The following is a 27,196-nucleotide window of genomic DNA, read 5'->3' as shown; positions in this document are numbered from 1 at the left end:
GACGCCATCATTTCATCATGCTTGAGCATCCCATGCAATCAAAGGATGAACTTGGCTTTATCATTAGTACACAGCCATCAACCATCCCCGACAACATAACCAATCTCGTACCTCCACACTTGATTCAGTACTTGTCTTGGGGTTTTGTTTTAGCGTGTTATGGCTGCTTCATCTTCCCCACGCTACCTCTTTTCTATGTCTACTATTTGTTGCAAATATTAATTAATGCATTAGATATTTTGAATGAGGTATTCAAAAAAAGGATCAGAATAAAATTAGATCCTATGAAAATGAAGAGTGAATATATTCACGTAATAATCACATTTTCAAGAGAATAAATACTATATCAAATTAATATCAAAACATTAATAAGGAACTGTAAGTAATCAAAACATTATTATAAAAAATACAATAAATAGATATTTCATTTATGTTCATCACTCACTCGTATATAATATCAATTAGATTCCTATTGTTTAAGTTTTAGAAAATTATTAAATAATATTAATTGTGAACATTTTAAGATGTTGAAATTCAAACTTTCTCTAGGGGTGTCCAATTTTAAAAGCTCACAACTTCACAAGGGCTCTTTCTATAGCAGAGGTTTGCCCGCTACCCCAATTCTTGTTATTTTCATTATTTGGTAATATAGTTAACCAACAACACAATAATGAAAGAATAATTTCAACAAGGTACATGACTTGGTGTGAATTGTTGCAACTTGTATATCAATAATGAGGAGAATGATATATCAGCTTAAGCATGCAGGAACATAAGTATATTGAAAGTTTATATCTTACATTAAATTGTTGTGATATGAACATTGGTATTAAATTGTTACTATATTGTTGTCATAGGCACATGATTTATGATCTTATTGGTTAAGCCAAATGTTATGAGTGCACTGGTTACAATTATTAATTTATAAAAAAAATATCATAAAAGATTATGTTAAGTAAATCAGAACAACCACCACAATTGATCAAGAGTTAACTAAACTTTATGTTGATGAATATATATGAAGTAATTCAGTGGCAACAATTCTACCAACAGTTTCAGCCATTAATTATAATCCAGAGCCATTAATCACTTCCAAAGAACATTATCAAGGTAAGCCTATATATTACAAATTCTTACTGAATAGGTGATACCCAATTCATTACAAATAACGATGAATTATTCTCAATACTCAAAGCACTGAAGGGACCCTGCTATGTTTGTAGCGCGATATTGCAGCACCACGAGTTACCTTCTTGTGGCATGGATTCGGATTTCGGAATGACACAAGATGTTCAAAAAGGAAAAGAACCATCTAAGTTTAGATTCAATTCTGAAACATCCATGCCATGGCCACATGTTTCCGGGGTTGCAAGCAGGGTCAAATTTCTGAACCCCACTTGGAGTACCTCTGCAATCAAATCAGCCATCATGACCTCAGGTCAAGCTCTTGATTACTAATTCATTGAAACTAATTTGCGTTGTTGATGTAATTAATCCTAGATATGCAACTACGCATAAATGCAAATTATAAACTACTATGTTTCTAAATGCAGCAACTCAAACCAACAGTGTGAAGACTCCTATAGTTACGGATTCAGGATCAGTAGCAACACCTTATGTCTATGGAACAGGGTTTCTAACAGCATCTGGACTTTGCCGATAAACTACAATTTACCAAAAGCAATGAATCACTAAGCTAACAAATTATTTTCTCCTTGACTTCGACCTCTTTGGAGAAAGATCTGTCAGGGTACATTAGATGGAGTAACTGTAAATATACTGTTTGAAGTCCCTTTGTATTAGCCAACTAGTTAAAGGTAATAATGAATAAAATGGAAGGAAAGTACTACCAGGTTTCACTGCCACCTACTTTTGATTGTTTATCTGCACTCTTTCAAGTAACTATTATAATTTCAAATTCTCAATTTTTTGTTTTATAAGTGTGGTTTTTTGTCGCCCTTTAACACGGAAGTTGAAGTACTTCCTATTTACACTTCAAATATTTGCAACATATTCACACCCTTCTGGTCTAGTTTAATATTAACAGAAACTTGTATGATAACTATTGATTACACTCTAACCAACCCAATGCAAGAATGAGATCAGACATGTTTTGAATCAAACAAATCTAATGACAAAGAATAATCAGTAATATGTACCTGGAGGAAAAATAATGAGAACCAGGATCCACTGCAAAGTACATAGCAATCAGCAGAAAATAATCACAAGGACCAATTAGAGCGAAGCACTAAACCAGCGATTTTGGAGTTCCCATCCATTACATATGTAAAACCTGGCTTCAAGCAAAATTTATTACCCATGTTAAATTTTAGATAGGATTCAGCCTGAAAATGACCCCGACTTGCTGAATCACCGATCATCCCACTTAGACTCATTCCCCATCCAAATGAATCATCATAAACGTCGGACATAGTCACAGCCCATTGTGCAGATTTGGGATTTAATTTTTTAATCTCGAGCCAACCTCCAAGTTTTGTAAAGCCATCAAGTTCAGACTCCACCATCATAGCAATAGATCCAGTTGACATCTGTTTCTTTGTTCCTACTAATGGTAATGCTTCAGCTACAGCCTCGTTGGCTTCATGTTGCTTGGACAAGACTATTGGAATTGTAAGAGCACCAAATTTTGTGTGTTGCCTTGGTGAAAAAGGTACTTGTTGGAGACCCATAACAGACAGCTTGGTTCCGCTAGGAAGTTGACACACAAGTTGCGCAAAAGTGCTGGATCTATTCTCCATTGTGTCGGAACCAGACGACATTCCCAGCCCAGCAATACATTGAGCCAATGAACCGATAACATTTGACTTTCTGACAGTTATTCCAATAGCACTACCACTGTGCAGATTTAGAAGGGGCGGCCCAAAGGAGGAAACATCTGTAAGGCCCTTTCCTAGCTACATGGGCACAAAACCGTATAAAAATATTAAGAGCCTGATTAGCAATTGCAAGAGCAAAACCAACATTAATGCACAAAAATATGCAGGAAATTGAGGTAAAGTAAACCATCTACTCGTCTAGTAATTAGGTACTCAACACACACATGACTTGACCTAGGGGTGATGAAATTCATGTCTACATACAAAAAATACGCTAATTTGATGTTTCAATTCTTTCCGATACTTCGAACTTCGAAGAATGAATCTTTACCCAATTACAACAGAGAAGAACGGAGTAGTCACAGACCAGTTGAAGTTAAAGTCTTCAAAATATTTCATTCTGAGGTCATTGCTGGTGTAAATATGCTATTAGGGGATAAAATTTCAGGAATGAGCTTCATACATAAAGTTGTGTAAACAATTCATAGCTGAACTTTTCATCCAAATTTAAGGGAATACCAAACTAACTGCTAGTTGGAACTTGGAACAAGTCCTAACAGTGGACATTACTGAATTCGTGAGAGAAACATACACATTTGAAAAATACCTGGTTAATAGAATTCGAAGCAACCCCGACATCTCTGCACTGAGCTCCTATTGGGATCGCCACCACGGATAACCAATCATTGACATTCGCAGTATAACTGAGTTTGGCTAGAGAAAGCGGCATTTCAAGGACATCGTCGCCATATTCCTTCCCTTTCTGACTAGCCAAAAACTCTGCCACAAGAGTATCCTTCTGCCCAATGGTTGTTTCAAAAATGAACCTTGAATCAACACCGGTTCTAATTCCAGACCTATTTACGGCATCTAAATTCTTCTGATCAAGGCCATCCATCAACAACAAAGCTCCCAGGAAATCAACTTGTCCTCTAACATGAGTTGTATCTTCTTGAAAGGGCCCACTTTTCGACGATTTATAGAATGAAAGCATTTTCTCAACCTTTTCTTGTCTGTCTCTAAGTTTCATAATATCAGAGAACGCTTCTCTTTGTAAACGTTTAAGAATTTCAATCTGAAATTACCATAATCATGAACAAAGTTATCAAACATATCATAAAGAAACAAACAATAGAGACCTATACAATCAATGAAGTGAAACGTCAATTTTTTTGGCTTCCCACAGGTATGATCGCACCTGAGGCAATCCTGTCTGAGCAAACTAGTGTTGTGAGAATCGGGCCGTACTGGACGGTCCGACCGGTTTGACCGCTGACCAAAATTGAAAACCGCTCTGATTTACCGTCTTAACTGATTGAGGGTTGGACTGCTTTGAACCGGAGAAATTCCGGTCCGACTATGCTAAACCCGGTTAAGCCGGATTAACCCGGGAAGTAAACCAGATGGTTCACTTAAAAATTAAAATAATTTGAACTCTAATCTTTTGTTTCACTTAAATCCAAATAAGACAGAGATAGATTACTTCAATGGAATTATACATCATTATTAATTATATAAAATCACACCGTCAGAGCAAACAGTTTAACCGGCTAATACTAGATTTCTTCCGGTTTGAGCTCCGCCTCAGGTTTCACAACATTGCCGATAGCATTCACAAGTGAAACGTGAATTGAGATAGAGGATAAGTTCAATGCTTAGAAAACAAATTTAATAAGATAAGAATTAAATACCGGATTGCGACGATGAAAGAGAGCATCGAAATAGTCGTGGCTGGATTTGGCAAAGGCTTTGAATTTGTCGAAAGCTACAGTTGCAGGGTCCATAGCAAAAACCCTTTTCTATTTATCTGTTATTATCTCCAAATGAAAATATACAAAGTGTAACATAAACTAATGTTTAATAATAGTTGATAGTACAAGGTTGTTTTTGTTCTGGTGAGTAGTGACTAGATAATAAACGGCATTCACAATGTCTTTGTTGAAGATGATGCAGAGTTTTACACTTTTACCAACTATAATAACGTTGGAGTAAGAAGCCCAATTATCCTTCACTTAACTAATTGGGCTTGATACTAAAGTCCAAAACAGATTAAACCCATCACCTTTTTTCTGGTACATTAGAAGAATTAATATTCAATGTTGTCTTATAGTGTCCTAAGTTGATTCATAAAAGCTTTGGGTTAAAAGAAAATCATTCGTTTTATCGAATAGTTTAATAGGTATACATTGACAGTGTAAGTGTTTTTTACACTATCAGTAAATTATTCACCGTTGATTTCTTAATCACTATTGACTCTTCAAACAAAACTAATACAGATTAATGGTGGATGATGCACTGACATTGTAACATAAATTTTAAACTCTTAATTTAGTATGTGCATGGATATGAGATTATCCTATAATATTTTTTATGTATAAGGAGTGGGGATAATGAAATGAAAAGGGGATAAAATGCGTTGTCGTCATTTAATCTTGCACATTCATAATTGTGCCTCATAACTTCTTAACGAAATGAATTCATTTGAGGGTCATTAGTCACCTTAAATAACTTTTCCCTATGTTTTTTTAGCAGCAACATGAAGAATTAACGATTTGGTTGCTTATATATTGATGGCATACATGCATCACGATATCAAATCGAATTATCAGAGTTATTATCATTTATCCTCCAGTTTGAGGGCCTATTGAAGAACAAAACAAACACATTTTACACATTCAACATATGTGTTTTATTAATTTGTTAATTAATTTGTTTATGTAAATTTATTAGTTATTCATGTACTATAAATAAGATCTTATATCTTAATCAAATAATGAAAAATATCCATAAATTTTATTTTACGCTTACATATTATTTTCACAATAATAACATCTTTCCTCACCACGTATAATGGTATAACATAACTACTATACGTGCTAGTGATTATATATAACGACGATAGGATTGCATATATAATTCTTTGGTACAATCTGTAACATTTTACACAGAACAGTTTCTGAAAAAGGAGCGATCAAAAGAATTGGTACACATGTTTTTTGAGAAGAGAAGCTACAAGCTTTTTATAAGCACTTTCTGAAGGATGAAAACTATCCCAGAAAATATAATGCTCAACATCAGAACATGGAGGTGCCAAAGAGTTGCATATCACTGCAGCTTCTACTTCCCCTGTGCCACAGCATCCCCTGTCTTCGACTTTATAACCTGCAATTACATATAAAAAAGACATAAGAATCATATGTTCCAAAAAAATTACCTCTCCATGTCCAAAGCCGATCACAATCCACCCAGTAATAAAAAACATCTTATTTTCTATTTTTATATTTTTTTTCTTAATTAGTTGGTACTTTTTCATTGGATTGAGACATAATGTGACACAAAATATTGAGACAACTTGTTGTCTTTGATAAAAAAGACATCATATGCATCATTTTTTTCAAAATTGAGTTGTTGGAAGAGTTCAAAATATATGTATTAATTTGTAATATTTTTGTTTGAAAGTCAATAGTAGTTAACATATGAATAGTGAAGATTTGCTAAGAGTGTAAAAAATATTTATACTGTTAGTGTATACATATTAAATCTTTGTTATAAATACTTGTGAATAAATAGTAACAAAGAATATATATAATCAGAGATTATACCATATTGTTGATAATTTTGAATGATATCAAGTAGAGGGTTGTAAACATCAAGGTACACCATTCTGCTGTTTGGCAAATTCTGGCTAAGGGAATCTAACTCCTCTGATAATTTGTTGTTAAATAATTTGCATGCTTCATTCTGATTTTCTACACATTCTCTAACTATTCCTCCAAGCACTGTTCTCACAAATGGCACACACCCAATTGGTGGCGCACCAAATACTCCAATCCTCCTTGCACCTAGTTCATATATTTCCTTTCAATTATAGAGACAAAAAAATGTTACTAGGAAAAGATTATGCACTTTTATATATTCATTAATATGAATATTACTAGAGGTTCAAATGAAACTTACAATAGCATACCTTTAAAAAATTAGAAGCTGAACTAACCATAAGGTCAGTGTAAGTAGGAACATCATATTGCACTTGTCTAGCGTGACTCAAAAAATATGTGTTATAAATGTCATTGCTGCCTTGTACTAGAAGAAAAACACTATTGGCTAAGATGAAATTGGTTCTATCTTCTCCAACAAGATCTTTTAGCTTCTCTAAGTATGTTTTGAACATGTTTATTTGTTCGGGCAATGTAATCGCTGTCTGGTTAAAATAATATCACAACAAAGTTAGGAAAAAAAATAGGACTGGTAATAAACCGAGTTGAGCTCTGATTCAACTTGGTTCGGCTTGTTTCCAGGAAATGTAGTTGAAAGTGTACTTACTGCTATTTTGGATGTGAGGGGGTCATACCCAGAGCCACCAGATGCAAAGCAAACACCAGTGACCAGATCATGAGGTTGGAGATTTGGATCCAAATATGCTGGCAGAAATTCTTTAATGCCCAATTCTTCAACTGATATAATATAGTTGTGCACGAAATTAATAGATCATAATGATTTTAAGTTATTTAACACTCTAAGAAGGTAATGTCAAAGTTCCATCTAAAAACCAATTGGCAATGAGAGGAGTAGTCCAACAGGTATTTAAACTATTACCGAAACAATGAAGTAGGCGATGTGAGACTTACTTTCCAACAAGATAAAATGCATCTTCTTTATCATTTTAAGAAGTCATGTACTTATTTTATCTTTTTATAAAATATTTTCTTGGTTAAACTTGATGAAGTATTTTTGTTACACTTATACCCATGAGCTTACTTTTAAAACTCATAAATACATACAGATCCCTAGCCATTGAAAATAAAATAATGTCTTGAGTTTTCTCAACTTGTTCTTCAAATATTAGGGACATTAAAATATGATACTTAAAGTTGCTCAGTGACTATTTATTATGTGAATCTAACGGGACATTACATTAGTAGACCAACATTTTCGTGCCGAAATACTAAACTAGGAATGAATATAAATTTGGCTCAAAAAAAGTGTTCTAAACATGCTATAAGAAGGCATAGTTGAGAAAATGATATACCTATAAGATCTGAAGGAACCTTTCCATTACTAAATCTACCAGTTGGAATCCCACCTGGGAAATCTTTTCCATATGGAGCAAAGTTGCACCTTGCCCACGTTTGCATGTTGTTGTTATTGTTACCTGTATCCATGATTGAATCTCCAAACACTATCACTGCTGGAACAGAAACATTTGGTGGAAGTTCCACTACACCCTTTATTTTACAACAAACAAGTAACAATACTATGAAATAAAGCAGCATTGAAGAACAAAATGCTAGAGGAGAAGATAGCTTCATTAAGGGACCCATAAAGGTTATAGTTTTTGGGTACTTATTGTATTTGAAATTCAGATCTGATATCTATGTATAAGACTATAACTATATAATGTATGAATGTATGATCTAGTTACTTTAATTCGAACTCATTTATTTCGCGGAAGAAACATTTTCAGCTACCCGTTGATTGTACGGAAAAATATTTAGTGCTATATGTAAGTACTTTTCTTCAAGCAAAATGGCTATAAAGCCATGATAAAAACTTATACGAAGACGCATATAGCATGTCATATTTAAAGATAAATATATTTTATGATTTTTGATACTATTATTTAAAATTAAATTAAATTAATTTTAATGTATTGTCGAGATCTTATTATTTGTCTATATACGATTTTGTTTCCAAGTAAGTCTTTCTATAACGGCACAAGCAGAAAGACCTGAGTATCGTAGCTGTAGTTTTAATGATCGTGGACCATACCCTTTGGGGTTGGGCATGTATGTCAGCATTTTCACTACAGGTTTGGAAAACGTTGGTTTTACATATGCATAAATTCTAGATTTAGTTTTCTATGATTAGTTTCATTTTTTTATTCGTTAATACAACTGTATATTTAACGTGAAAAATGTTCGGCATATACTAATAGTTTCACGCTGTCTTTAAAAAAATTGAAACTATTAGTATCTTTTATTCGTTAAACAAGTATTGACTTATTATCTTGTTTGCTCTTATCACCTCTTTTTTATTTTATTTTTTATTTCTCACTCTTTATAATAATAAGCAATGTTGTAAAATCTAAATCAAACCGAAAGAATTTCCATATTATGTTTAATCTTGCATAATTAAACCGTCAAATTGGAATGAATAATTTCATATATAATTAATCATTTATATCATAATTATTTACTACATATAAATACAAAATTTTATATAATTAATAATTATATATAATTATATTGAAATAATATATGTTCATTTTTTCGGATAGGAGTAACCTAAAACATTATAATAGTATTCCATTTTTTAAAATTTTACTTAAACCATTTGATTGACTTTACAGGTTATTTTTGTTTAACAAGTTTTAACTTGGTCAGATCAGAATTCTCCGATTCAAAGCAATACAACTTCACATTAAGTTAAACATACTAAAATTGTTTTCATGTGGGAAGAGCAGAACATCCAGCTATTACAACATTGATAATAAGTGAAAAGAAATTTATAAAATACATTTATATTTATTAACCTACGAATAGAGTATAGTGTGCTACGTTAAGGAAGCGTTATCACGCAACGAGTAGTTGAATACATTTATTGACATGAAGGCAGATATAAGTACTATATTATATATTTCCGACAACAATGTCAGGTAAGATTGGACCATCAGCCGTACATAGAGGCAACTCCACCAAAGTACTTCACTTTACAAATACATTAATATTTCCAACTGTGAGTAATAAACTAATAATCAATTTGTTAATTTTTTACAACAGATATTTTTTTATGTTTGGTCCCAGATTATAATGGGCCTTATACCATTGCCCCTCTAGGTCGGGAGTCAGATATCTTCTTTTAATATAATGTGAATATCCACTTAATTCTCATTCTAGCTATCAATTCTATGAACAGCTAATAATTTAGATCTATTCACTTATTTAAATCATTGGATTTCCCTAAAATTGATGAATAGGATGAAGAGTAAGCGAATCCCTCCTCATAAGAAAATATCGTCATCATGAGAAAGGGTAGTGATCAATGATGTAAAAATTATTCAACAAAATGAGCTCCATCATATATAAAAATGATATATTCTCCCACAAATCATCCACCGTACCAAAAAGTATGTATGTCAAAATAACACTTTATATCTAATTCATCAACTTTGAATAAATTTGCAACAGTTTTACATTAAAAATGTCTATGCAATCACAACAACTAAAAATGACACCTTCAATGCATCATTTTTATGTGTTAATCATAGTTAAATCTTAAATTAAAATAAGATGAATTATGAATGACATAATAATCATGTTATAAAATTCATTACAGTACATAGATATTAAACTCAAAAGGAGAAGGAAAAAAACGACAATTTGGTCTTAACAATGCATCAGAAAATGTTAAATTTACAGTCCAATATTGTCTTATTCAAAACAAAGTTTCTTTTATTTCAATCCAGAGAGAGTTTATCCAAATATATACCTTGAATCTCAGAACAGTTGTTGATGACAAACCACCACCGTAACCAACAAGGTAGCAGGAACCAGAGCAAAATGTACCTATTAATAAGGCACTAAAGTGTAATTTTTCTAATTATTCCCAATGACCCTGGAAGACTGTCCTACTGCAGATTCCATCTCAGAAAACCATTTCCCAATCCTTGTGTGCTCTACCATATCTTTACCTGACTTGAGGTGGCGGATGGGTCTTAGAACACCAAAGGCGGCAAGATCTGCTAAATTAGGATTCGATCCACCTGCCAAAATCATGTATATAAGCAATTGTGAGTTCTCATGTGACAGACTTAATATTTCTTGTATCACAAGAATATCATAAAAGTTGAACACACCAAGAAATTTTCGGCCGTTCAAAGCATCAACCCATTGTTCGGCAGCACCATACAATGCCGCACGCTCATCGGTGATATTATGTCTCTTCTTCAATTTCTTTGACACAAAATACATAGCTGCAGCCCCACCATACTTTGCCACTAACCTCTCATATAGACTGAAATTGCCTGCACAATTAAAAGGAAACTTCTAAAATTATTTACATATTAAAAGGGAGAAGAAAGTAGCAAATGCAGAGAGGAATGCACCAAAATAATCATGATAATAAAGGGTGGATAAGAGAAGACATTGATAGAAATTGCTTCACAAAAAGCATACAACAAATATAGCTTTCAAACTGAGTATGTAAAGCATGAACAGGAAGTGATATACAAAATGCTTTTGGTAAAGAAAATAAAGATTAGGAAAGCTAAGGTCATAGAAACAAAATCTAAGCACCAGCAACCAACATGATGCTAAGCTCATGAGTAGGGAAATCAAATAAACTAAGAGCATTGTCATTTCCAGATCCATACTTAGTTAAGTAATCAGCACAGTAGACAGAACACTTCCTCCCTCCCTTGGTGTGTTTTCAAGAATATATATTTTTACAGATACGGTACTGTGGTACAGGGCTAACTTAAATTTGATACAAGCAAAAAAGTTTGATGAATCGGGAGGTCTATATAATGTCATGCATTAACAACAGGGAGAGGTCCTGTTTTTCATATCCTAGTGTCACTACTTACTACAGAATAGTCACAAATTCGAATGACGTAGCTGAATGCATTGAACCACTTGATCTAATGTAATAATTCACTTCATTTCTGGAAAATGACAAGGAAAATACAAATTTGTAGCAATGTGAAATTACAAGAAAATGAAATATGTTAAAATAAGTATTTGGAGAGAATGAATATGCTTCAGAGTTAAACATTGTATGAGAGCAGTCCAAAAACACGTAATATTTTAAAACATGGAATTTTCCTGTAGTTCACTAGTCAGCTGCAACAACAGAATTATTTGTAAATAATCTACTAATTGTGAATGTAAGGAAATAAAAGGACAGTTTACAACATAGAACATTTAGTTGACTTGAAATCTTACCTTTAGTGGTGATATATTCAAATGATTCTAAAGCCTCAGCAACAGTTCGATAAATGTTTGGTGACAACACATGGACCAAGTGATTATCCACCCACCTATATCACAAGTCACGGCATAATGTTAATAATCATATGATAAGTGAAAGGTTAGAGCTAAGCTAATCTTGCATCAAGCATATACAAAAAATTAAAATCAAGTGTTTTAGGAAAAACGGACTCCTAATAATGGTGGCAATACTGATAAAACTATCTTTTAACAAATCAAGAGCAGAAGAGTTACGCAACCAAGAAACTAAAACAACAAGAAGAAATGAATGTGAACCAGAAAAGGGAAGAATTAAGTAGGAAAGGATAGTAAGCGACATACTCTCGCCACTTCTTCTCTTCATCTGCATTGAGTTCATAATCTGGACGTATCTTTATGACCAACTTATTAATTATGTCTGTCAAAGTACTTTGGGTGAGTACGTAAACACACCTCCAATAAAATTAAGATAAGTAGCTTATAGTTTTCATGAGAAAAGTCCCGAACCTGAAGAATCAACCAGTTGTTCACTATCAACTGTCAAAATTGGGACCTTCTTGTAATCAGACCATTTGATTTCTTTCTTGTTCATTGGATTTACTTCCACCACTTTGTATGGAAGATCATAGTAGTCGAGGAAAGCTGAGAAAGGAAAACTAGTAATAAGGCAATTTCGATCTCTAAGGATGAAACTCTACTCAATCACGTATAAAACACAAAAGTAGTTTTGCACCAGGACAAAACAACTTTGTCTCTGGTTCCACCATTTCAATGGAACCAAAATGTCACACTTTTTAACTATTCAGTCATGTTATGCTCTATCTATAAAATAGATCATACATCAATTCGAACTCATATATCACGTTCAAACCCGGTTACAGCACGTCTACTGAACAATGGGCTCAAACGGAATCTGAAGACTGGTCTCCTTCCTAGATTCTATTTTGCACAACCAGCTGATAGCTTGTGGTTGATAAGTATCGATAACTTAAATAATCGTAGCATATAAGCCACAATCTACTCATATTGAATTGTCGAATCGGGGCTTATAAGTTAGTTTTTTTATTTAAAAAATATCATCCCTGATCAAATAAAGCTACTAGCTTTTCGATCAAATAAGCTGGTTGAGTAGCTTTTAAGCTCTCAAGGGTGTAGACAAACTCACACCTTAATACTGATTAATATGAAGCATGTAACTATAAAAGAAATATTGTGATGCACTCAGAATCAGAATTGAGATAAATCAGCATATTATAATAAAATATGAGTGTGGGAAATGGAAATAACCTTTAACCTTATTACAGAACGGGCAAGCCTCGTATTGAAAGAGAACCACTTCTTTAGGGTTGAATCCGTTGTCTTGAGCGAGTGACGTGGCAGCAACAGAACTATACTGAGCGAGAAAAGGATTTGATAGGCCAAAGCGAGCAACGAGATTATGTGATTGATGGTTAGAACTGGAGCATGTGGCAAAGGGAGCTACTTGATTAATGGTGGCGCCACCGGAAACGGCACCGGAGAGGATGGTGGTGGTGGTGGTGGTGGTGGTGGTGGTGTTCAATAAGGCCCTGCCTATGAATATTGCTCGATTGTTAACCCTTATCATATTCTTCGCTAATGTGTGTGACCGCCGAATGCTTCAGGGTTTGGGGTTTTATTTTTCCTTGTTCTTTTCTATGTTAGACAAAGTTAACAAACGCCCAAACTGGTCTTTTCGATAACAAAAAAACAATTATAGGTCTTTTTTGTCATTAGAAAAGATTATAAGGACGGTTTTGTCATTAGAATAGTAGATTAATAATTTCTCCCTCATCCTTTAATCATTTTCAATTTGGTAAATTTTAACAACACACCTACAAAAAAATAGTTATTGGGTCATATGATACTTTTTGTTATATCAAAATAATGATAATGTAAAAATTAAATTTTTTTTGTTTCCCACGTGTATTTTCATACTCAGGCAATCATGTTTAAATTAGGAACATCCACATATACGTAAGACTAACAATATTGCTTAAAAGAAATTAAATATATATCACTTAAACCAACTAATTTACATAGTTTATGATTGATACATTTAGTAATATTTATTAGATATTGTTTGGCTTATTTTATTAGTTTTTTATATTGTAAACATAATGAGCTAAAATTATTTGGGGAAGTAACAAGGGAAACTTTTCAGAGTTTCATAAGTTAAATTATTTTTTAAGTTTATAATCCAACAAATTATAATGTTGTGTTTATAATTATGTCCTAAAAGTTTAATAGTCTCATTTAAATGCAGAAAGATCATATAAGATTCCATTGAAAATATAATATCGATATAATATTAATCTAAAGATTTACACATATTCAACAAATCATTCATTATTCATTTATATTTTAAGAATCAATTATGTGTCAAATACATATATTTTTTTCATCTCAAATAGACAGCATAAAGAAATTGTTTGGGATCTATTGATTTTAAACTTTTAATTTTTCTAAACTCAAGCCTGGCCCAACTGGGCTTTGGGCCATATTTTAATTGTAGTGTTAGCCCGGCGAAAAACCCAAAACAGAGGTATCTTATGACTATAAATATAAGGACTCTCCCTCAACCTATTCTATTTGTTACGCGTTTCCGATCTCATCTTTTACGCCTCCCAAACCCTAATCCTATTTTCGCTTTTCGAAATCTTGCTGCGCTTCTGTGTTGTGAATCCTCTTCTGATTCATTCTTATAGTTAAGCGATTTTTCGATTTGAGCAAAACTGAACGCTTTACTCGGACGATTATCGTGCGATAATCGAAGATGTCTCGATGCTTCCCTTTCCCACCTCCAGGGTATACGAGGAATAGCGATGCCTTGATCGAATCGATTAAGGTTCGTTTGAGCGATTTCGTTTTTCGATTTGTGCTCAACTGCATGTGTTGTTGATATTTGTAATTAATATCAAGTACTCTCTTTCAACTAATATTGGTGGGAGATCTTATATGTACATGCGTAGTTGTTGTAAAATGAGAAACCTAATTTATAATATTGATAAACTGATAAATAGTGTTTTATGTAAACAATATTGGTAATAATTTTCGGTAACATCGATGGTTTTTACTATAACTTATACTTTTAGTCGCAAAAGATGTGAATGCATGGATTTTATCTGGCCCAATCAAATGGTTGTGTAGTTTTTTTTTTATTTTTGGAACTTTGTACTGAGAATGTTAATTTGGTAATGTAAAGCTCCAAAGTGAGATTAAGAAATCCAAGAAAGATAGGAAGAAAGAGAGAAGGAGGGAGAAGAAGGGTAAAGAGTCCAAGAAAGAGAAAAGGAAAGATAGGAAAGGAGAAGAAGGAACATCCTTTTATGCAAATGAAGGTGGTAAAAAGATCAAGGTCGATGAACTAGAGAAACAAAGTGGTTGTGTGTCAGAGAGAGTCTACAATGAGAATGAACGAGTAGAGAGGAGTGATATTACGGAGGAACATTATCGGTCGGTTACTACTCTGGATCCTTGTTGTTCTGACAGTACCCTGAGCAGCATCAAGAGGAAAAGAAGTATCTCCCCAAGTAGATGTGATCATGGTGAGTATTGAGTAACATGAGAAACATGAGAAACTGGTGAATTTAATGTTGTCTTTGGGCACAGTGTTTACAATCTATTTTTGTTGAAACAGGAACGAAGAAAAAATTTCGTTTTTCATTGACCAAACACACTGCACCTGAAGAATCCAAGTTAGGTTCCTCTGTTTGTGCTTCCCGAATTGTAGGAACTGCAGATTCCTTAACTCGTGATGCTGTTGGAGCGAATCCTCCTCTGCCACATATCACAAGGACTAAGATAGATCATTGTCCTAGAGATTCCAGACACTGTGTAGCATTGCAAAGTTTACCAAATGGAGCTGCCCGTAACACAAATGTAGTTGTTGATGATGAAGGAATGAGGATGGTATCAATGTATAACTCTCTAATTCAGAATTGGATTCCTCCTCCAGCTACGTGTATTGGGTTTGATTCAGATGGTCAGGACTGGCTATTTAGGTCGGAACAGCAAGAAGAAAGGCGTGCCTCTAAAACAGTAAAAGTTGTCACTGCCACCTTATCATGTTCTAGCTCGTCTCTGTGGCCTCGTGCTCAATACTTACCTGAGGTTGAATTATATGCGTTGCCATACACAGTCCCATTTTGATTGTGAGAGGAATTGGTGTCTTCCTAGCTGTTCTTGGGTAAGGGCTAGGCAGCTGTATAATGAAAATTCACTGTACAGGTGCTCTATTTTTTTGTTGAAGAAATAGCACCTGAATGACTTGAGAACTCATATTGAGTAAATTCGTTATTAAATAACATGATTGATCTAGTTCCATACCATATGCTATGGTAGAAAATATTGGCACAAATGGTCCTTTCTTAACTGATATTTGATTATTTTTGCCAAATTTTTGTCTCTGGACTTTGTTTTCTTGATAACATTGTTTATCCTCTAAAATGGTTGTTTCACCTACACTGCAACCTACAGAAGTGGTTTCACTTACGGGTACTAGTGGAAACGAAGTTGAGTCATCATTATTATGGGACGAAATGCATTTTTTGTCGAAAATGCATAATACAATATATAAACGAAGAAATAAATCTCTGTTTAGCTTCTGTTGTTGACCTATGGTACAGTCTGTAAAACTAAATTAAAACGTTACTCCTTATTTCAATTGAGGTGCTAAATGAATTGCCTATTTATATAGCTAATTATTAAACTAATTATTAATCTACAATTAATAAACTTCATGGCCACTCGAGTTCACCACAGCCCAATTAGTTTCAATGTAGTCCAGCCCGTATTGTACCCTGCTTCTACTGTATTTGGGCCAGTTTTTACCAGCTCAAATTATATATTTTATTCACAATTTATGTGGATTATTTTTTCGAATAGTCAATGTTTGGTTGAATGGATGACGGATAATGCACTGTCAATGCATAAAACTCATACATTATTAGTGCATATATATTTTTCTTATATTTAAAAGGCAACGATGACTAAAATGAATATGAATGATGTAACAATAGCGTAAACACTCATGTAATTTCATTGTTCGATATGAGTATGGGTCTGTAAAGCTTGTCTTTTACTTGTCCTTAAATGTTGGTTGTGTTATTTTTGAATCCGACACTAGAACTGAATGTAACTGACCTTAAATTTCGGTCGGACCAGCTTTTGACCTGAAATCTGACCTTGGACTTATAGTATTATGAACATGTAATTTAACTTCGAGTCATATAATTAATGATTAAAATGAAGAGTAAGTTTTCACGGAGTAAGTGTATCCCCTCTCATGAATCAATTATATTTTGGACTAAATACATGTTATTATTTTTTACACAATTGAATATATACATACATACATGATAAATGAGAAACTGGCCATAACATAGAGTTGGCTCTAGTCATATTTGTCTCTCAACCAACCCTAAATATTAATAGAGTTTAATTTTTGAATCCAAACTCGGCCTTAAACCCAATCATATTCAAGCATGATTATTATCATGAGAAAAATCATTATATCATTAATATTTAACTATTATTTATATTAATATTACTTAAATTGAAGTAAAAATAAGTAATAGTTAATGATATATTAACTATGTATAAATTTTTATATTAAAAACACAACAAATATTACACTCTTATTTTTTATACTATTAACTTCCTAATTACTAATTCAACTATATAGAAATACCAATCTAAAAGATCAATAGTACATCAGTTTTATCTACATTCTAAAAAACTAGCTCCCTTGCTCTCTAGTTATTACTTATCCATAAAAATTATGATGTACAAGAACTTAGAGTGAAATTTCTTTAGCTTTTTAATTAAAATTTAGTCCTAAATAGAATATATCTTCCTAAAAGTTTTTTCTTTTGAGTTTCATCATGCTAAACATAAACTATAATATGCCAATTCCTGTTCATTATACTATATCCCATAGAGTTATAGTAATATACTGCACCTTCTTACTTTCCTTTTATCTTTACTTCAAAGGTGTTCTAGCAGCAAAAAACAAAAGCAGTTCAACTATACAAACTCAGATTCTTCTTAGAATGGAATTTATTTACCCTTAAATTTGTATAGAGTGAGTTAGTAAGAGAAAAGTAGATATGATGCATAATCTATGATGGTGACAACAAAGGACATTTCCTTTTCAATTAAGACAACGTCTACACATATTTTGTTTTCTGTTTCTTTTCCAAAAAAAAATAATGTGAATATCTTAATCCTTGAGATAAGAGTCCCACAACAAAGAAATGAACCGAGACATAAAATTTACCAACCCACTGTATTGATTTATATCTAGAGAGTGTATTATTCATTATTTATTTATATTATTTTATTTAATAATTAATAATAATTAAATATGAATAATAAATAATATATAATATAGTAATATTGTAAAAAAATCTTATACTGACAGTTTTTACCATGTTTTGAACACACCAATTAGAGATTATTTACTTTCTAAGAGATGGAGGAGAGAAAAGGAAAAATCCCATCTTCTCCAAGTAAAAGCGTTAAATTTAAGGGTTTAATATGTATACACCGACAGTATAAGTAAATTTTACATTGTCAATAAATTCACACTATTCATATGTTAGCTAGTATTGACTTTCAAACAAAAATATTACAAATCAATGGTGGATGATGTGCTGACAATGTAAAAAACTTTACACTGTCAGTGCATAGATTTTAAACTCTAAATTTAATTTCTTATATTTCCATCAATATCTCATGTTAATTTAATAGATTTACAAAATATGTAGTCAATATTCAATACTTGGTATGCAGATAGAAATAATCTAAAACTCCATTATTGATGAAGATTTAGGAGGATATATAAATCATAAAATTGTCAATAGCACATAATCAATACAAAATAATATAAGAAAAAAAGATTTATATAATAATATATAAATTTTGTACATTGTTAATTCATTTTCTATGATTGACATTTAATTATTGTTAACTTTTTTAAAAAAAAAGTGATTCAAATATATGATAAATGATAGAGTGTATGCATATAAATTTTTATACCATCAATATATAGATTATACATTCTTAATACATTTGAATTGAAAAAGTCATTTTTTATTTATTTGATGAGGCTTATTAGATTGCTTTGAGTTGTTATATTATGTGAACTTTATAAAGAGAAAATAATATATGTATTGATATTGTATTAGTTTTCTTTTGTTATATTATGATGTCTTCAAACTCTATATATAAGGAATTAATCATGTTTGAGAGGTGTAACTGTATCTTCCAACAAATATTGTTTTTAATAATTGAATTATTGATCTTTTGGTCATCCTATAATTTAGTAGAATCTGACAATTATGAGTTTCATATATTGTTATTATATCATTTACTATTTGTGTTTTATAATAATTGACTATCTAAAAAAAGTAATACAAATAAATGACAAATGATATCTTAATTGTGAATAAATATTTGTATTTACAATGTATAGATATTACCTTAATATAAATGATCCAACAAGAGAAAACTTAAACATTCCCCATATATGACTACCTAACAATTGAAAATATATTTTTATTGTATCAGACATTATATTTAATCATAATAGTGGATTAAATATTACATTTAGGTTCTTATCCAAACTTTCCAACAAACTTAAAATAAAATTTTAAATTGATTAAAAAATCTAAAACGGATTAAAACCAATATTTATCTTTATTTAAATGTTATTTGATTTTCCACAAGTATTATCGCACTGCAAGCAATCATGTCCGAGTCAAGAACAGATATGTGGAGCTAACTCTTTCAACGAGTATTTTTTTCATCCATAAGACTTATACCCAATACTTTACTTAAGATGAGTCAAACATGTACCACTTGAATTAAAATCGGTTGGTATATTTAATCTTTAAATAATTGTTCTTGGTGGATAATAAATGGCCATAATCCAAGAGTGAGGTATTAAATAGAAATGGGTCGGGTATAAATATATTCGGAGTCATAACCGAATCAAATAAAAGTACACAGTTGTTATGGCGAAAGATGGGCCCCATCAGCTTCGAACAGCCTCTGGCGTTGCACGTGTTAGTGTCACGTTGATGCCCCATTTTCTAAACAACAAAATAAAATAAAAAACCAAAACACAAATCAAATAAAAATCTAACGTTGCTATTCTTCTTCTTCTTCTTATTCTTATTCTTCTTATTCTTATTCTTCTTCTTTTCTCTTTCGCTCTGTTTTCATCAGAAAACATAACATATCAGAAGCTGAGTCACAGCTTCTAGGGTTTCGATTTCACTTACCCAGGTGAACCCTCTATATCCCTTTTACCATTCTACCCCTCTCTCTCTCTCTCTCTCTCTCTCTTTTTTATTCCCTAATTACGATACTGTGTTTAATTTTGATAATCTCAATATTCAATTTTGATATAACTTGGTTCTAACGAAGAAACTGTGAAATTACGATATTTTTAGGGGTTTCCCATATCTTCTATCCTGTTTCTTGTTTTAGGGTTTTGGATATTTGAAATGATATGTTTGGTAGTTCGTTTGGTTGAGAATTAAGGATTTATATTTATTTGTTGTATGTATATAAATTCAGGGTGGGTTTGTTGTTAAACATAATTTTGTATATATTTGTTTGTTTTTATTTCCATTTTGTGTGTAAGATTCTGAGTTTATTTCTGAATTTTCTGTTTCAGGGATGTAGTGATATTTATTCAGATATCTTGACAGGGAGTTACAATTTGTTTTATTCATAGCTGTAACATCGTACCGGACCTCGAATTTACTCAGCTTTTGGTATTTCCTCCCTCATCCAGACATGAATTGATTTGTGGAACTTCTTTAACTGTGGGTAGTTTGTTTGTGATAACTGCTTAGCTTTCTTGATCTGTTGAACATATTTCTTGTTATCATGCGTAGATACGAGTACAACACATTAGTTATTATTTCAGAATCTAGGATGTGTCCAAATGTGAAACTAAAATGATTGTTTAGTTACATTATGGTTCACTGCAGCTGAATGATTCCTTCATCCCACTTCTATAGTTCTATACCACATTTTCAATTATCTTAAAAAATGGTGAGAGTTACGTAAAAAGGAATGACTGTTTTAGATCATTTTTTATTCAATGATAGAACAATGACACTATCGTGCTTGTATGTTATTTTTTTAGAATTACTGTTATATCGTATCAGTATCATATCATACTGGTATTGCAGTATAGTTAGTAGCTACTTGGGCCTTGATAGATTCGGAAAAAATGTTCTTTAATGCAATGTCTACCTAGGGAATTATTATTTGGGAGCCAAATATAATGATTCTGATGCCTTGGAAAAAATTATGTCCATTCAATGTACAATGAGTTTTTCGGACTCTCAGTGACACAGGATTCATTAGTAATGGTAATTAGAACTGAGAATTTTTCCTGTTTGGCCTGCCATAATTTTGATTTAGTTGTTATTGATATGTAAATGCATTCTTTCATGTATTTCGACAAATGCTCAGCTTTGACAATTTTCTGTTTGTAATTTATATATTTCAACTTGAAGTAACTGCAGACATACTCTTCCTTTGTCAAACATAGGTTTAGAAACCGTCCAAAGTCCAAACTGCTGATGTGTATCGTATATCAGTTGTGGATATAATAGTAATAAAAAATACTGAAGTCTACTGAACATTTGGACTTGTCCATTTATATTTGACGAGTGACATCTTCAGTGAACTTGAATTTCAGTTTAAGTAATTACTATATTCTAGGGGGAAACCTGTTGGTCTAGCTTGGTTTTTACCTTAGTGAATCTGCCAGATGTGTGTATGGTAATTAGTATAAGACAATAAATTTAGTCACAGTCTCTTTCTTCAGGTTCAGTACTAATAAAGACATTAATATTGTTGGCATGTGATGGTCTGAAAAGTCTTCATTTGGATGGTGTTTACTTTTTATGCATAATATAGTTATGCAATCATTTTTGTTAGATCTAGACACCTGCAGCTATTTTCTTTTTAATCATATATTGAGTTTCTGAACCATAACCCCTCTAAAGATGGAACTTGTTGAGCAAGATCTTCTTTTATTATGAGTTACATATACTTTGGTCTGTTTGCCATAATTAGTGGGTTTTTTTCATATTTGATCGAGATCAATCTTTAGTTTGAATGTTCACATTTTCTTAATTTTCTCTATTCCAATCCTATGATATTCTATTGAAGACTTCAACCAAGGGTCTCATATTTAAACTTGACACATCAGTTATGTTATATCCTATGTTGTGCAAAACTGTTTTATTTATTTATTTATGGTGGTTTAAATTTGTGAGACATACTCTCTGTAGTTCTGCACTTGCAAAATTTGACTCGAGGACTGAAATTTTGCCAATTATTATTTTTTAGCATCTTACTTGATTGTTGCTGTAATTCTTGGGGTTGGTTTGTATCTGCTATGTTTATTGTTAGAAGTTTATACGTTCTCAAATGATCTTTATGTGTGTGGCAATATCTGAATATTTACTTTGTCATCATATTTGCAGTGCAAATTTCTGGAACTATTTCCAGAAAACCTATTGAAACTTGTTCTGGAAAAGAAGGTTCTGGGATGCCAAAAGGATGACTTTCATGATCTGAGAAAGATTATGTGAAGGAATATGACTCTTGAAGATTTCTTTACCTTGAGTGAGATTAAAGATGGGCTCACAGCCCCTTATCGAGTGCAGGAGTTTGTTTCAGTAATGCAGAAGGAGAAAGATTGTGTGGTTAAAAATGCTGGTGATGCTACAAGGCAGTGGGCTGCTGTTGCAAGCACTATTGCTGCTACAGAGAATAGAGATTGTCTCGATCTTTTTATTCAATTAGATGGACTTTGGTTCATTAATAGATGGTTAAAGGACGCTCAAAATTTTGCTATTGGTGCCAATGACAGATTTATTGACGAATCAATCACTGGAATGTTACGAGCAGTTGAACAGCTGCACCTTGATAGTCAGAAGTCAGTTTCATCTGGAATTCATGAAACTGTAAGTAATCTACTTGGCCACCATAGCTCTAGGGTTCAGAATAAAGCAAGAGTATTGGTTGACAGCTGGAAAGGAAGTGGAAATGGTGATGCTGAATCTCATGATATTGCTGAAGTCAATGATGCAAGTAGCAAGCTTGTCAGGGAGGAAGGCCAGCCATCTTCCGTGACTGAAGCTGGCAATAATAGTGATCATACACCAGGACTTGTCGGGAATGAGAAATCTCTATTTAGAAGCCCAGATAATTCACTACCAGAAAGGATTGCCAGTGCTCAGATACAGAGTTCTGGCAATGCAAGTTTGGAATGTGAAGAAATCAAAGAGATATCACCGAACTATCTTGCTAGTGTTTCGTCTTCTGCCCAAGAAGTTGTTTCTGTACATGAAGGACTACCGTTATGTGCTCCAAGTGAGAATGCTTTGGTTGGAACCTGTAACCTACTTGTTCCAAAGCAAGACAATGTTGAAGGACAATCAGACATTGTACCGTCAACTGACTTTGCCAAAACGGAGTATCAGGAACAAAATGTTAAAGACCCTCCAGAAAAATTAGACGCACCAGAGATCTGTTTGGTGTCCACCAAGCTAGAGCCTGAACCTATTTCTGTCAGTGCTAGTGATGCAAAAGCACTAGAACCTGTGAAAGAACCAACATTGCAGCATAATGGTGAAAATAATGAGCTTGGTGTTTGTCATAAAATAGTCACTTCTGATGGCGTGGGGTCACCTGCGTCTGGTAGAAAGAACAGGGTGAATCGTGTCATAGCTGTATCTAAAGCTTCAGAAAATAATGATGACTGCCATTCTAATGTGTTGTGGGACTCATCAGTCAGTGAAAGTGAGTTGGGAAAGACTGAGGTGTTAGAGATGTCCATCTCTGGAACAAAATATGTCAGAGCAGTAAAGGAAGGCAAGGGCCATGTTTCTAGTGAAGGTGAGAATACCTCAAATGGTTATGATTTTAATAAACCTGGAAAAGGTTCCAGGAGCCCTAGCATAATTGACAGGAAAAGTTCTGCCGATGAATTTGACAATGGCATTGTTGATGCTATAGAAGTCACTCGACAAATTGCTCTGGAAATTGAAAGGGAAGTATGCAGTTCTTCTGATAAAATCACTGAAGGTGGAATCAGGCAACCAGGCAGCCCAGACTCTGTTAAAAAAGAGGATGAACCCAGTCTTGTGCTACCCAAGGAAGTGTCATCCAGAGAAAGCCACTCTACCGGGGCATGTTCTGACGAAGAGCAGTGTTTAAGTATTTCAAACAATATTGTGGCTGAGTCGGAATGCAGACCTAACAAGGAGTCCGTGCAAGCAAGTGAAGCAGCTCAAGATTCAGGAGGTAATTCAGAGAAACGTCTCTGTTTGTTTGATCTTAATGAAGACGGTTCTGATGATATGGATGTTTCTGTAAATGCTATGTCTACTCCAAGACCTGTTGTCTCTGATTCTATGCCTGCACCAAGTCCTGGCCTGCCTGGGGCCCCTTTGCTGTTTGAGGGGACACTTGGATGGAAAGGGTCAACTGGAACCAGTGCCTTTGGTCTTGCATCACCCTGCAACAGTGAGAGGAATTTCTCTGGTGATGAGAATTCTGATATTTCCAAGCAGAGGCAGGATTGGCTTGATTTTGATCTAAATGTAGCTGAGGATGATGATGGATCGGCAAAACCAATTGCTGAATCTTCGTTCCTTCCTTCAGGCCAATTACTAGTTGAATCTAGTCCTAAAAGATCAAGCAGGCTTGAGTTGGATCTGAACAGTCTTGGCGATGATTGTGATGGCCAACCTTCAGTTCAGAGGATGGAGGGGCAATTTTTTCTTGGGAGAAATGGCTATTGGAGCCCATCACCTGCATCATCAACATCATCGATGCAGCCTTCCGTTAGAAACATTGATTTGAATGACAGGCCACGCCTTCAAACTGATTTAGTGGACCAGGGGCCAGGTAACTCTCCTCATTTCATTGATGCATTCGGGCTTTCTAAATCAGATGCCCCTGCTATCTCTATTTTTGGTACCAAAGTTGATATTGGTAGAAGAAGAGAATATGTTCCTCAAACTTTGTTTTTGCCAAATGGCAAGGCTATTGAACCTGCAATAGATCTTACAATGTCAAGAGCAGGTGGCATTTTAGGAATGCCACCCACAGCATCCTACAATCTTTCAAGTGTTCTTGGGTATAATGGAGTAGTATCTGCATCAGCACCCCCTTTGTCTTTTTCATCGGCCATGTATGGGTCAGGTGGCACAATTCCATACATGGTGCACTCAAGAGGAGCTCCACTTGTCCCTCAAGTCGCTTCAGGATCTTCGTCAACTGTCCTTCCGTCTTATTCTCAGCCACCGTTCATAATGAACATGACTGCTACACAACTTGCTTTAAATGGAGTTGGACCGTCACACCCTCCTAACCTTGACCTAAACTCCGGCTTCATGATTGAGGGTGGTGGGAATAGAGATGCCTTGACAACAAGGCAATTTTTCTTTCCTGGTCAAGGCACCATGCCACGACCCTCAAGTTCCGGGGTTGGTGGGAAAAGAAAGGAACCAGACAGCGGTTGGGAATCCTACCCATTTAACTACAAGCATCAACAACCTCCATGGAAGTAGTTTAATTTTATGATTTTACTTCTCTTGTGAACTGTTTATAATTACAGCCTCCAATTGATGCTTTATTACCTGATATGATCGTCAAGAGTAGATTGCTACACTGGCATCCTTTAGTAACAGAAGATCCAGACATAACTCAATAAAAGCTGGTATGGATGTCATATGATTCACAGTATTGATTGTAGGGGAAATTGGGTTTTCTTTTTCTTCTTATTTACTCACTCTTTTGCTTCTTTTTCTTCCTGTTGCTTTGATAGAACAATAGTAGTAGAGCACAGAAGGCTTTGGTACACTAGCTTTAATTTCTCTTTCATAAGTAAGAAATTTATAGGCAATATTATCATGTTTCTCATAGTTTCCATTATGTTAGAGGAATAACCTGTAAAAATAGGAAAATGAAGAGGTCACTAACTGAGAAATACCTCTTACAAAGTTTTCTGCTTACAATCCCTACCATTTTATTGTTAGGCTCCCCATTCAGAATGAGACTCCTCTCCGGTACCTGAGAGGTAAGTGATGCCAAAAAATAAAGAAAATATGATATGCTATTACATATGTATCCTTATATTTATTATGATAAGACAAGTTTACCCTGCATTCATGGTGTATTGGTGTGCTACACTTCTTTTTCAACTCGGCTTTGTAATTTTCCTACACATATTTTAAGAGGTGCTTCATAGCTCATATGTTTAGCATTTCTTCACCATTTTCAATGTTTTGGGTTTTTCCGTCTATTCTTTTTATTTTTTTGGGTTTTCAGATATCTCATTATAATGCTTAGTTATATAATTTTTCATGTCAAGTTATTCCGTGGCTATATTTTTTTTACACACATGGCAGTTCTCCTTCCCTCTTCCTCCTTGTGGGTTAGTTGGTAACAATGGTTATGTATTCATTAATATCATATTTAACATACTCAAGCTACATAACATGATTTCCTCTTATGAACAAATGATTTAATATGTACATCAGTGTAAATGTTTTTATATTATCAGTAAATCTTAATCATTCATATATTAGTTATCATTGACTTTAAGCAAAAGTATTATAAATCAATGTTGGATGATGAGTTGATACTTATACTGTCAGTGCATAGATTTTAAACTCATTAACAAAGTCGAAATCTATTGGGAAATGTTTAACGACCAATCACTAGTCACCTATGGTTGATGATCATCTTTGTCACTTAAAATTTGAAGAAGGAAAATGGAGGGGATAATGTATTGTTGTTTTTAATTTGAATCAACGGATTGACAAATTTAATGTTTTTTTGGGGTACAAATTTAATGTGATTGAAACACAATTCTTATAAATAAGTAATGAGTTCATTAGTTCATCATTTCACTGCATAATATATGTTGTCTAAACTAACCATGAATATAAAACACAATTAAATGAAAACAAAGTCAAGTGGAGAAATAAGGTAGATATATTATCTAATTTCAATTTTATTATAGGAGAATAAATTATTATCATACAAATACTCGCATAAGGTAATCTGATTACTAAAAGACTTTATTTTATATTAGATTCTACATTATCTTACACTTCTTTCTCGTTTTTATCAATTCCCATAAACTATATCTTATCATTTTTCTCTTTTTCGTCTTATCTCTACCCTTATTACAATGAAATTAATATTTTTTATTATTTTATGATAAAATCATAAACTCACAATATTGCACGCATCAAGTTGTTTCATTAGAAATTATCACTTTATTACAAAATATATAAATTTACTTCCATTTGAAAAAACAAGTTA

General features: G+C 33.3%; 6 protein-coding genes across 14 annotated transcripts; 3 read left to right on the top strand and 3 right to left on the bottom strand.

The window, feature by feature from the left end:
* LOC109328775 lies at positions 1,089-4,791 on the bottom strand. 4 transcript variants are annotated; one of them, XR_002105475.1, is made up of 5 exons: positions 4,529-4,791; positions 3,445-3,912; positions 2,160-2,915; positions 1,614-1,742; positions 1,089-1,408 (listed from the first exon to the last, which is right to left on the bottom strand). XR_002105475.1 is itself a non-coding variant. In XM_019562393.1 (3 exons), the coding sequence occupies exons 1-3, from the start codon at positions 4,619-4,621 to the stop codon at positions 2,223-2,225; spliced, it is 1,254 nt and encodes a 417-aa protein (XP_019417938.1). In that variant the 5' UTR covers positions 4,622-4,791; the 3' UTR covers positions 1,897-2,222. The 4 variants fall into 4 exon arrangements, 1 of the variants encoding a protein (XP_019417938.1); XR_002105474.1 differs by having other exon boundaries at positions 1,089-1,742; XR_002105476.1 differs by lacking the exon at positions 1,614-1,742.
* Positions 1,234-1,663, top strand: LOC109327773 (CO(2)-response secreted protease-like). The gene is made up of 2 exons (XM_019560923.1): positions 1,234-1,438; positions 1,554-1,663. The coding sequence occupies exons 1-2, from the start codon at positions 1,261-1,263 to the stop codon at positions 1,661-1,663; spliced, it is 288 nt and encodes a 95-aa protein (XP_019416468.1). The 5' UTR covers positions 1,234-1,260.
* On the bottom strand, positions 5,841-8,199 carry LOC109327976 (GDSL esterase/lipase EXL3-like). Its single transcript, XM_019561187.1, has 5 exons — positions 7,867-8,199; positions 7,161-7,291; positions 6,805-7,038; positions 6,498-6,695; positions 5,841-5,999 (listed from the first exon to the last, which is right to left on the bottom strand). Exons 1-5 carry the CDS (start codon positions 8,156-8,158, stop codon positions 5,955-5,957), a joined length of 900 nt encoding a protein of 299 aa, XP_019416732.1. The 5' UTR covers positions 8,159-8,199; the 3' UTR covers positions 5,841-5,954.
* On the top strand, positions 9,250-25,906 carry LOC109327971. 4 transcript variants are annotated; one of them, XM_019561179.1, is made up of 3 exons: positions 9,250-9,261; positions 12,924-12,926; positions 22,339-25,906. In XM_019561179.1, exon 3 carries the CDS (start codon positions 22,453-22,455, stop codon positions 25,432-25,434), a length of 2,982 nt encoding a protein of 993 aa, XP_019416724.1. In that variant the 5' UTR covers positions 9,250-9,261; positions 12,924-12,926; positions 22,339-22,452; the 3' UTR covers positions 25,435-25,906. The 4 variants fall into 4 exon arrangements, 3 of the variants coding, with proteins under 3 accessions (XP_019416724.1, XP_019416725.1, XP_019416723.1); XM_019561180.1 differs by lacking the exons at positions 9,250-9,261; positions 12,924-12,926 and adding an exon at positions 19,995-20,113 and having other exon boundaries at positions 22,339-24,396; positions 24,445-25,906; XR_002105375.1 differs by lacking the exons at positions 9,250-9,261; positions 12,924-12,926; positions 22,339-25,906 and adding exons at positions 19,995-20,113; positions 20,508-20,598.
* On the bottom strand, positions 10,266-13,461 carry LOC109327973 (prostaglandin E synthase 2-like). Of its 2 annotated transcripts, XM_019561184.1 has the most exons (7): positions 13,349-13,461; positions 13,091-13,315; positions 12,311-12,445; positions 12,146-12,221; positions 11,780-11,874; positions 10,693-10,860; positions 10,266-10,599 (listed from the first exon to the last, which is right to left on the bottom strand). In XM_019561184.1, the coding sequence occupies exons 1-7, from the start codon at positions 13,407-13,409 to the stop codon at positions 10,433-10,435; spliced, it is 927 nt and encodes a 308-aa protein (XP_019416729.1). In that variant the 5' UTR covers positions 13,410-13,461; the 3' UTR covers positions 10,266-10,432. The 2 variants fall into 2 exon arrangements, with proteins under 2 accessions (XP_019416729.1, XP_019416728.1); XM_019561183.1 differs by having other exon boundaries at positions 13,091-13,460.
* On the top strand, positions 14,402-16,138 carry LOC109327975. Of its 2 annotated transcripts, none has more exons than XM_019561186.1 (3): positions 14,402-14,669; positions 15,027-15,369; positions 15,462-16,138. In XM_019561186.1, the coding sequence occupies exons 1-3, from the start codon at positions 14,598-14,600 to the stop codon at positions 15,971-15,973; spliced, it is 927 nt and encodes a 308-aa protein (XP_019416731.1). In that variant the 5' UTR covers positions 14,402-14,597; the 3' UTR covers positions 15,974-16,138. The 2 variants fall into 2 exon arrangements, with proteins under 2 accessions (XP_019416731.1, XP_019416730.1); XM_019561185.1 differs by having other exon boundaries at positions 15,027-15,373; positions 15,460-16,138.

The sequence above is a fragment of the Lupinus angustifolius genome, chromosome LG15 (genome assembly GCF_001865875.1).
Source record: "Lupinus angustifolius cultivar Tanjil chromosome LG15, LupAngTanjil_v1.0, whole genome shotgun sequence".
NCBI classification, from domain to species: domain Eukaryota; kingdom Viridiplantae; phylum Streptophyta; class Magnoliopsida; order Fabales; family Fabaceae; genus Lupinus; species Lupinus angustifolius.
Note: the sequence above shows the minus strand (reverse complement) of the source record. Positions and strands in the feature narration are given on the sequence as shown.

What these genes read in the sequence shown, in the direction of transcription:
- LOC109327773 (XM_019560923.1), top strand. Translation starts at nt 1,261, where the DNA reads ATGGATTCGGATTTCGGAATGACACAAGATGTTCAAAAAGGAAAAGAA. An exon ending in ATCAGCCATCATGACCTCAG is followed by an intron (nt 1,439 to 1,553) that starts GTCAAGCTCTTG and finishes TTCTAAATGCAG; the next exon opens with CAACTCAAACCAACAGTGTG.
- LOC109328775 (XM_019562393.1), bottom strand. Translation starts at nt 4,621, where the DNA reads ATGGACCCTGCAACTGTAGCTTTCGACAAATTCAAAGCCTTTGCCAAA. An exon ending in TCTTTCATCGTCGCAATCCG is followed by an intron (nt 3,913 to 4,528) that starts GTATTTAATTCT and finishes TGGTAATTTCAG; the next exon opens with ATTGAAATTCTTAAACGTTT. An exon ending in CTTCGAATTCTATTAACCAG is followed by an intron (nt 2,916 to 3,444) that starts GTATTTTTCAAA and finishes GTGCCCATGTAG; the next exon opens with CTAGGAAAGGGCCTTACAGA.
- LOC109327976 (XM_019561187.1), bottom strand. Translation starts at nt 8,158, where the DNA reads ATGGGTCCCTTAATGAAGCTATCTTCTCCTCTAGCATTTTGTTCTTCA. An exon ending in CCCTCACATCCAAAATAGCA is followed by an intron (nt 7,039 to 7,160) that starts GTAAGTACACTT and finishes TATTTTAACCAG; the next exon opens with ACAGCGATTACATTGCCCGA. An exon ending in ATTTGCCAAACAGCAGAATG is followed by an intron (nt 6,000 to 6,497) that starts GTGTACCTTGAT and finishes ATGTAATTGCAG; the next exon opens with GTTATAAAGTCGAAGACAGG.
- LOC109327973 (XM_019561183.1), bottom strand. Translation starts at nt 13,409, where the DNA reads ATGATAAGGGTTAACAATCGAGCAATATTCATAGGCAGGGCCTTATTG. An exon ending in GAAGAGAAGAAGTGGCGAGA is followed by an intron (nt 11,875 to 12,145) that starts GTATGTCGCTTA and finishes CTTGTGATATAG; the next exon opens with GTGGGTGGATAATCACTTGG. An exon ending in GAACGGCCGAAAATTTCTTG is followed by an intron (nt 10,600 to 10,692) that starts GTGTGTTCAACT and finishes TGATTTTGGCAG; the next exon opens with GTGGATCGAATCCTAATTTA.
- LOC109327975 (XM_019561185.1), top strand. Translation starts at nt 14,598, where the DNA reads ATGTCTCGATGCTTCCCTTTCCCACCTCCAGGGTATACGAGGAATAGC. An exon ending in CCTTGATCGAATCGATTAAG is followed by an intron (nt 14,670 to 15,026) that starts GTTCGTTTGAGC and finishes GGTAATGTAAAG; the next exon opens with CTCCAAAGTGAGATTAAGAA. An exon ending in AGTAGATGTGATCATGGTGA is followed by an intron (nt 15,374 to 15,459) that starts GTATTGAGTAAC and finishes TTTTGTTGAAAC; the next exon opens with AGGAACGAAGAAAAAATTTC.
- LOC109327971 (XM_019561179.1), top strand. Translation starts at nt 22,453, where the DNA reads ATGACTCTTGAAGATTTCTTTACCTTGAGTGAGATTAAAGATGGGCTC.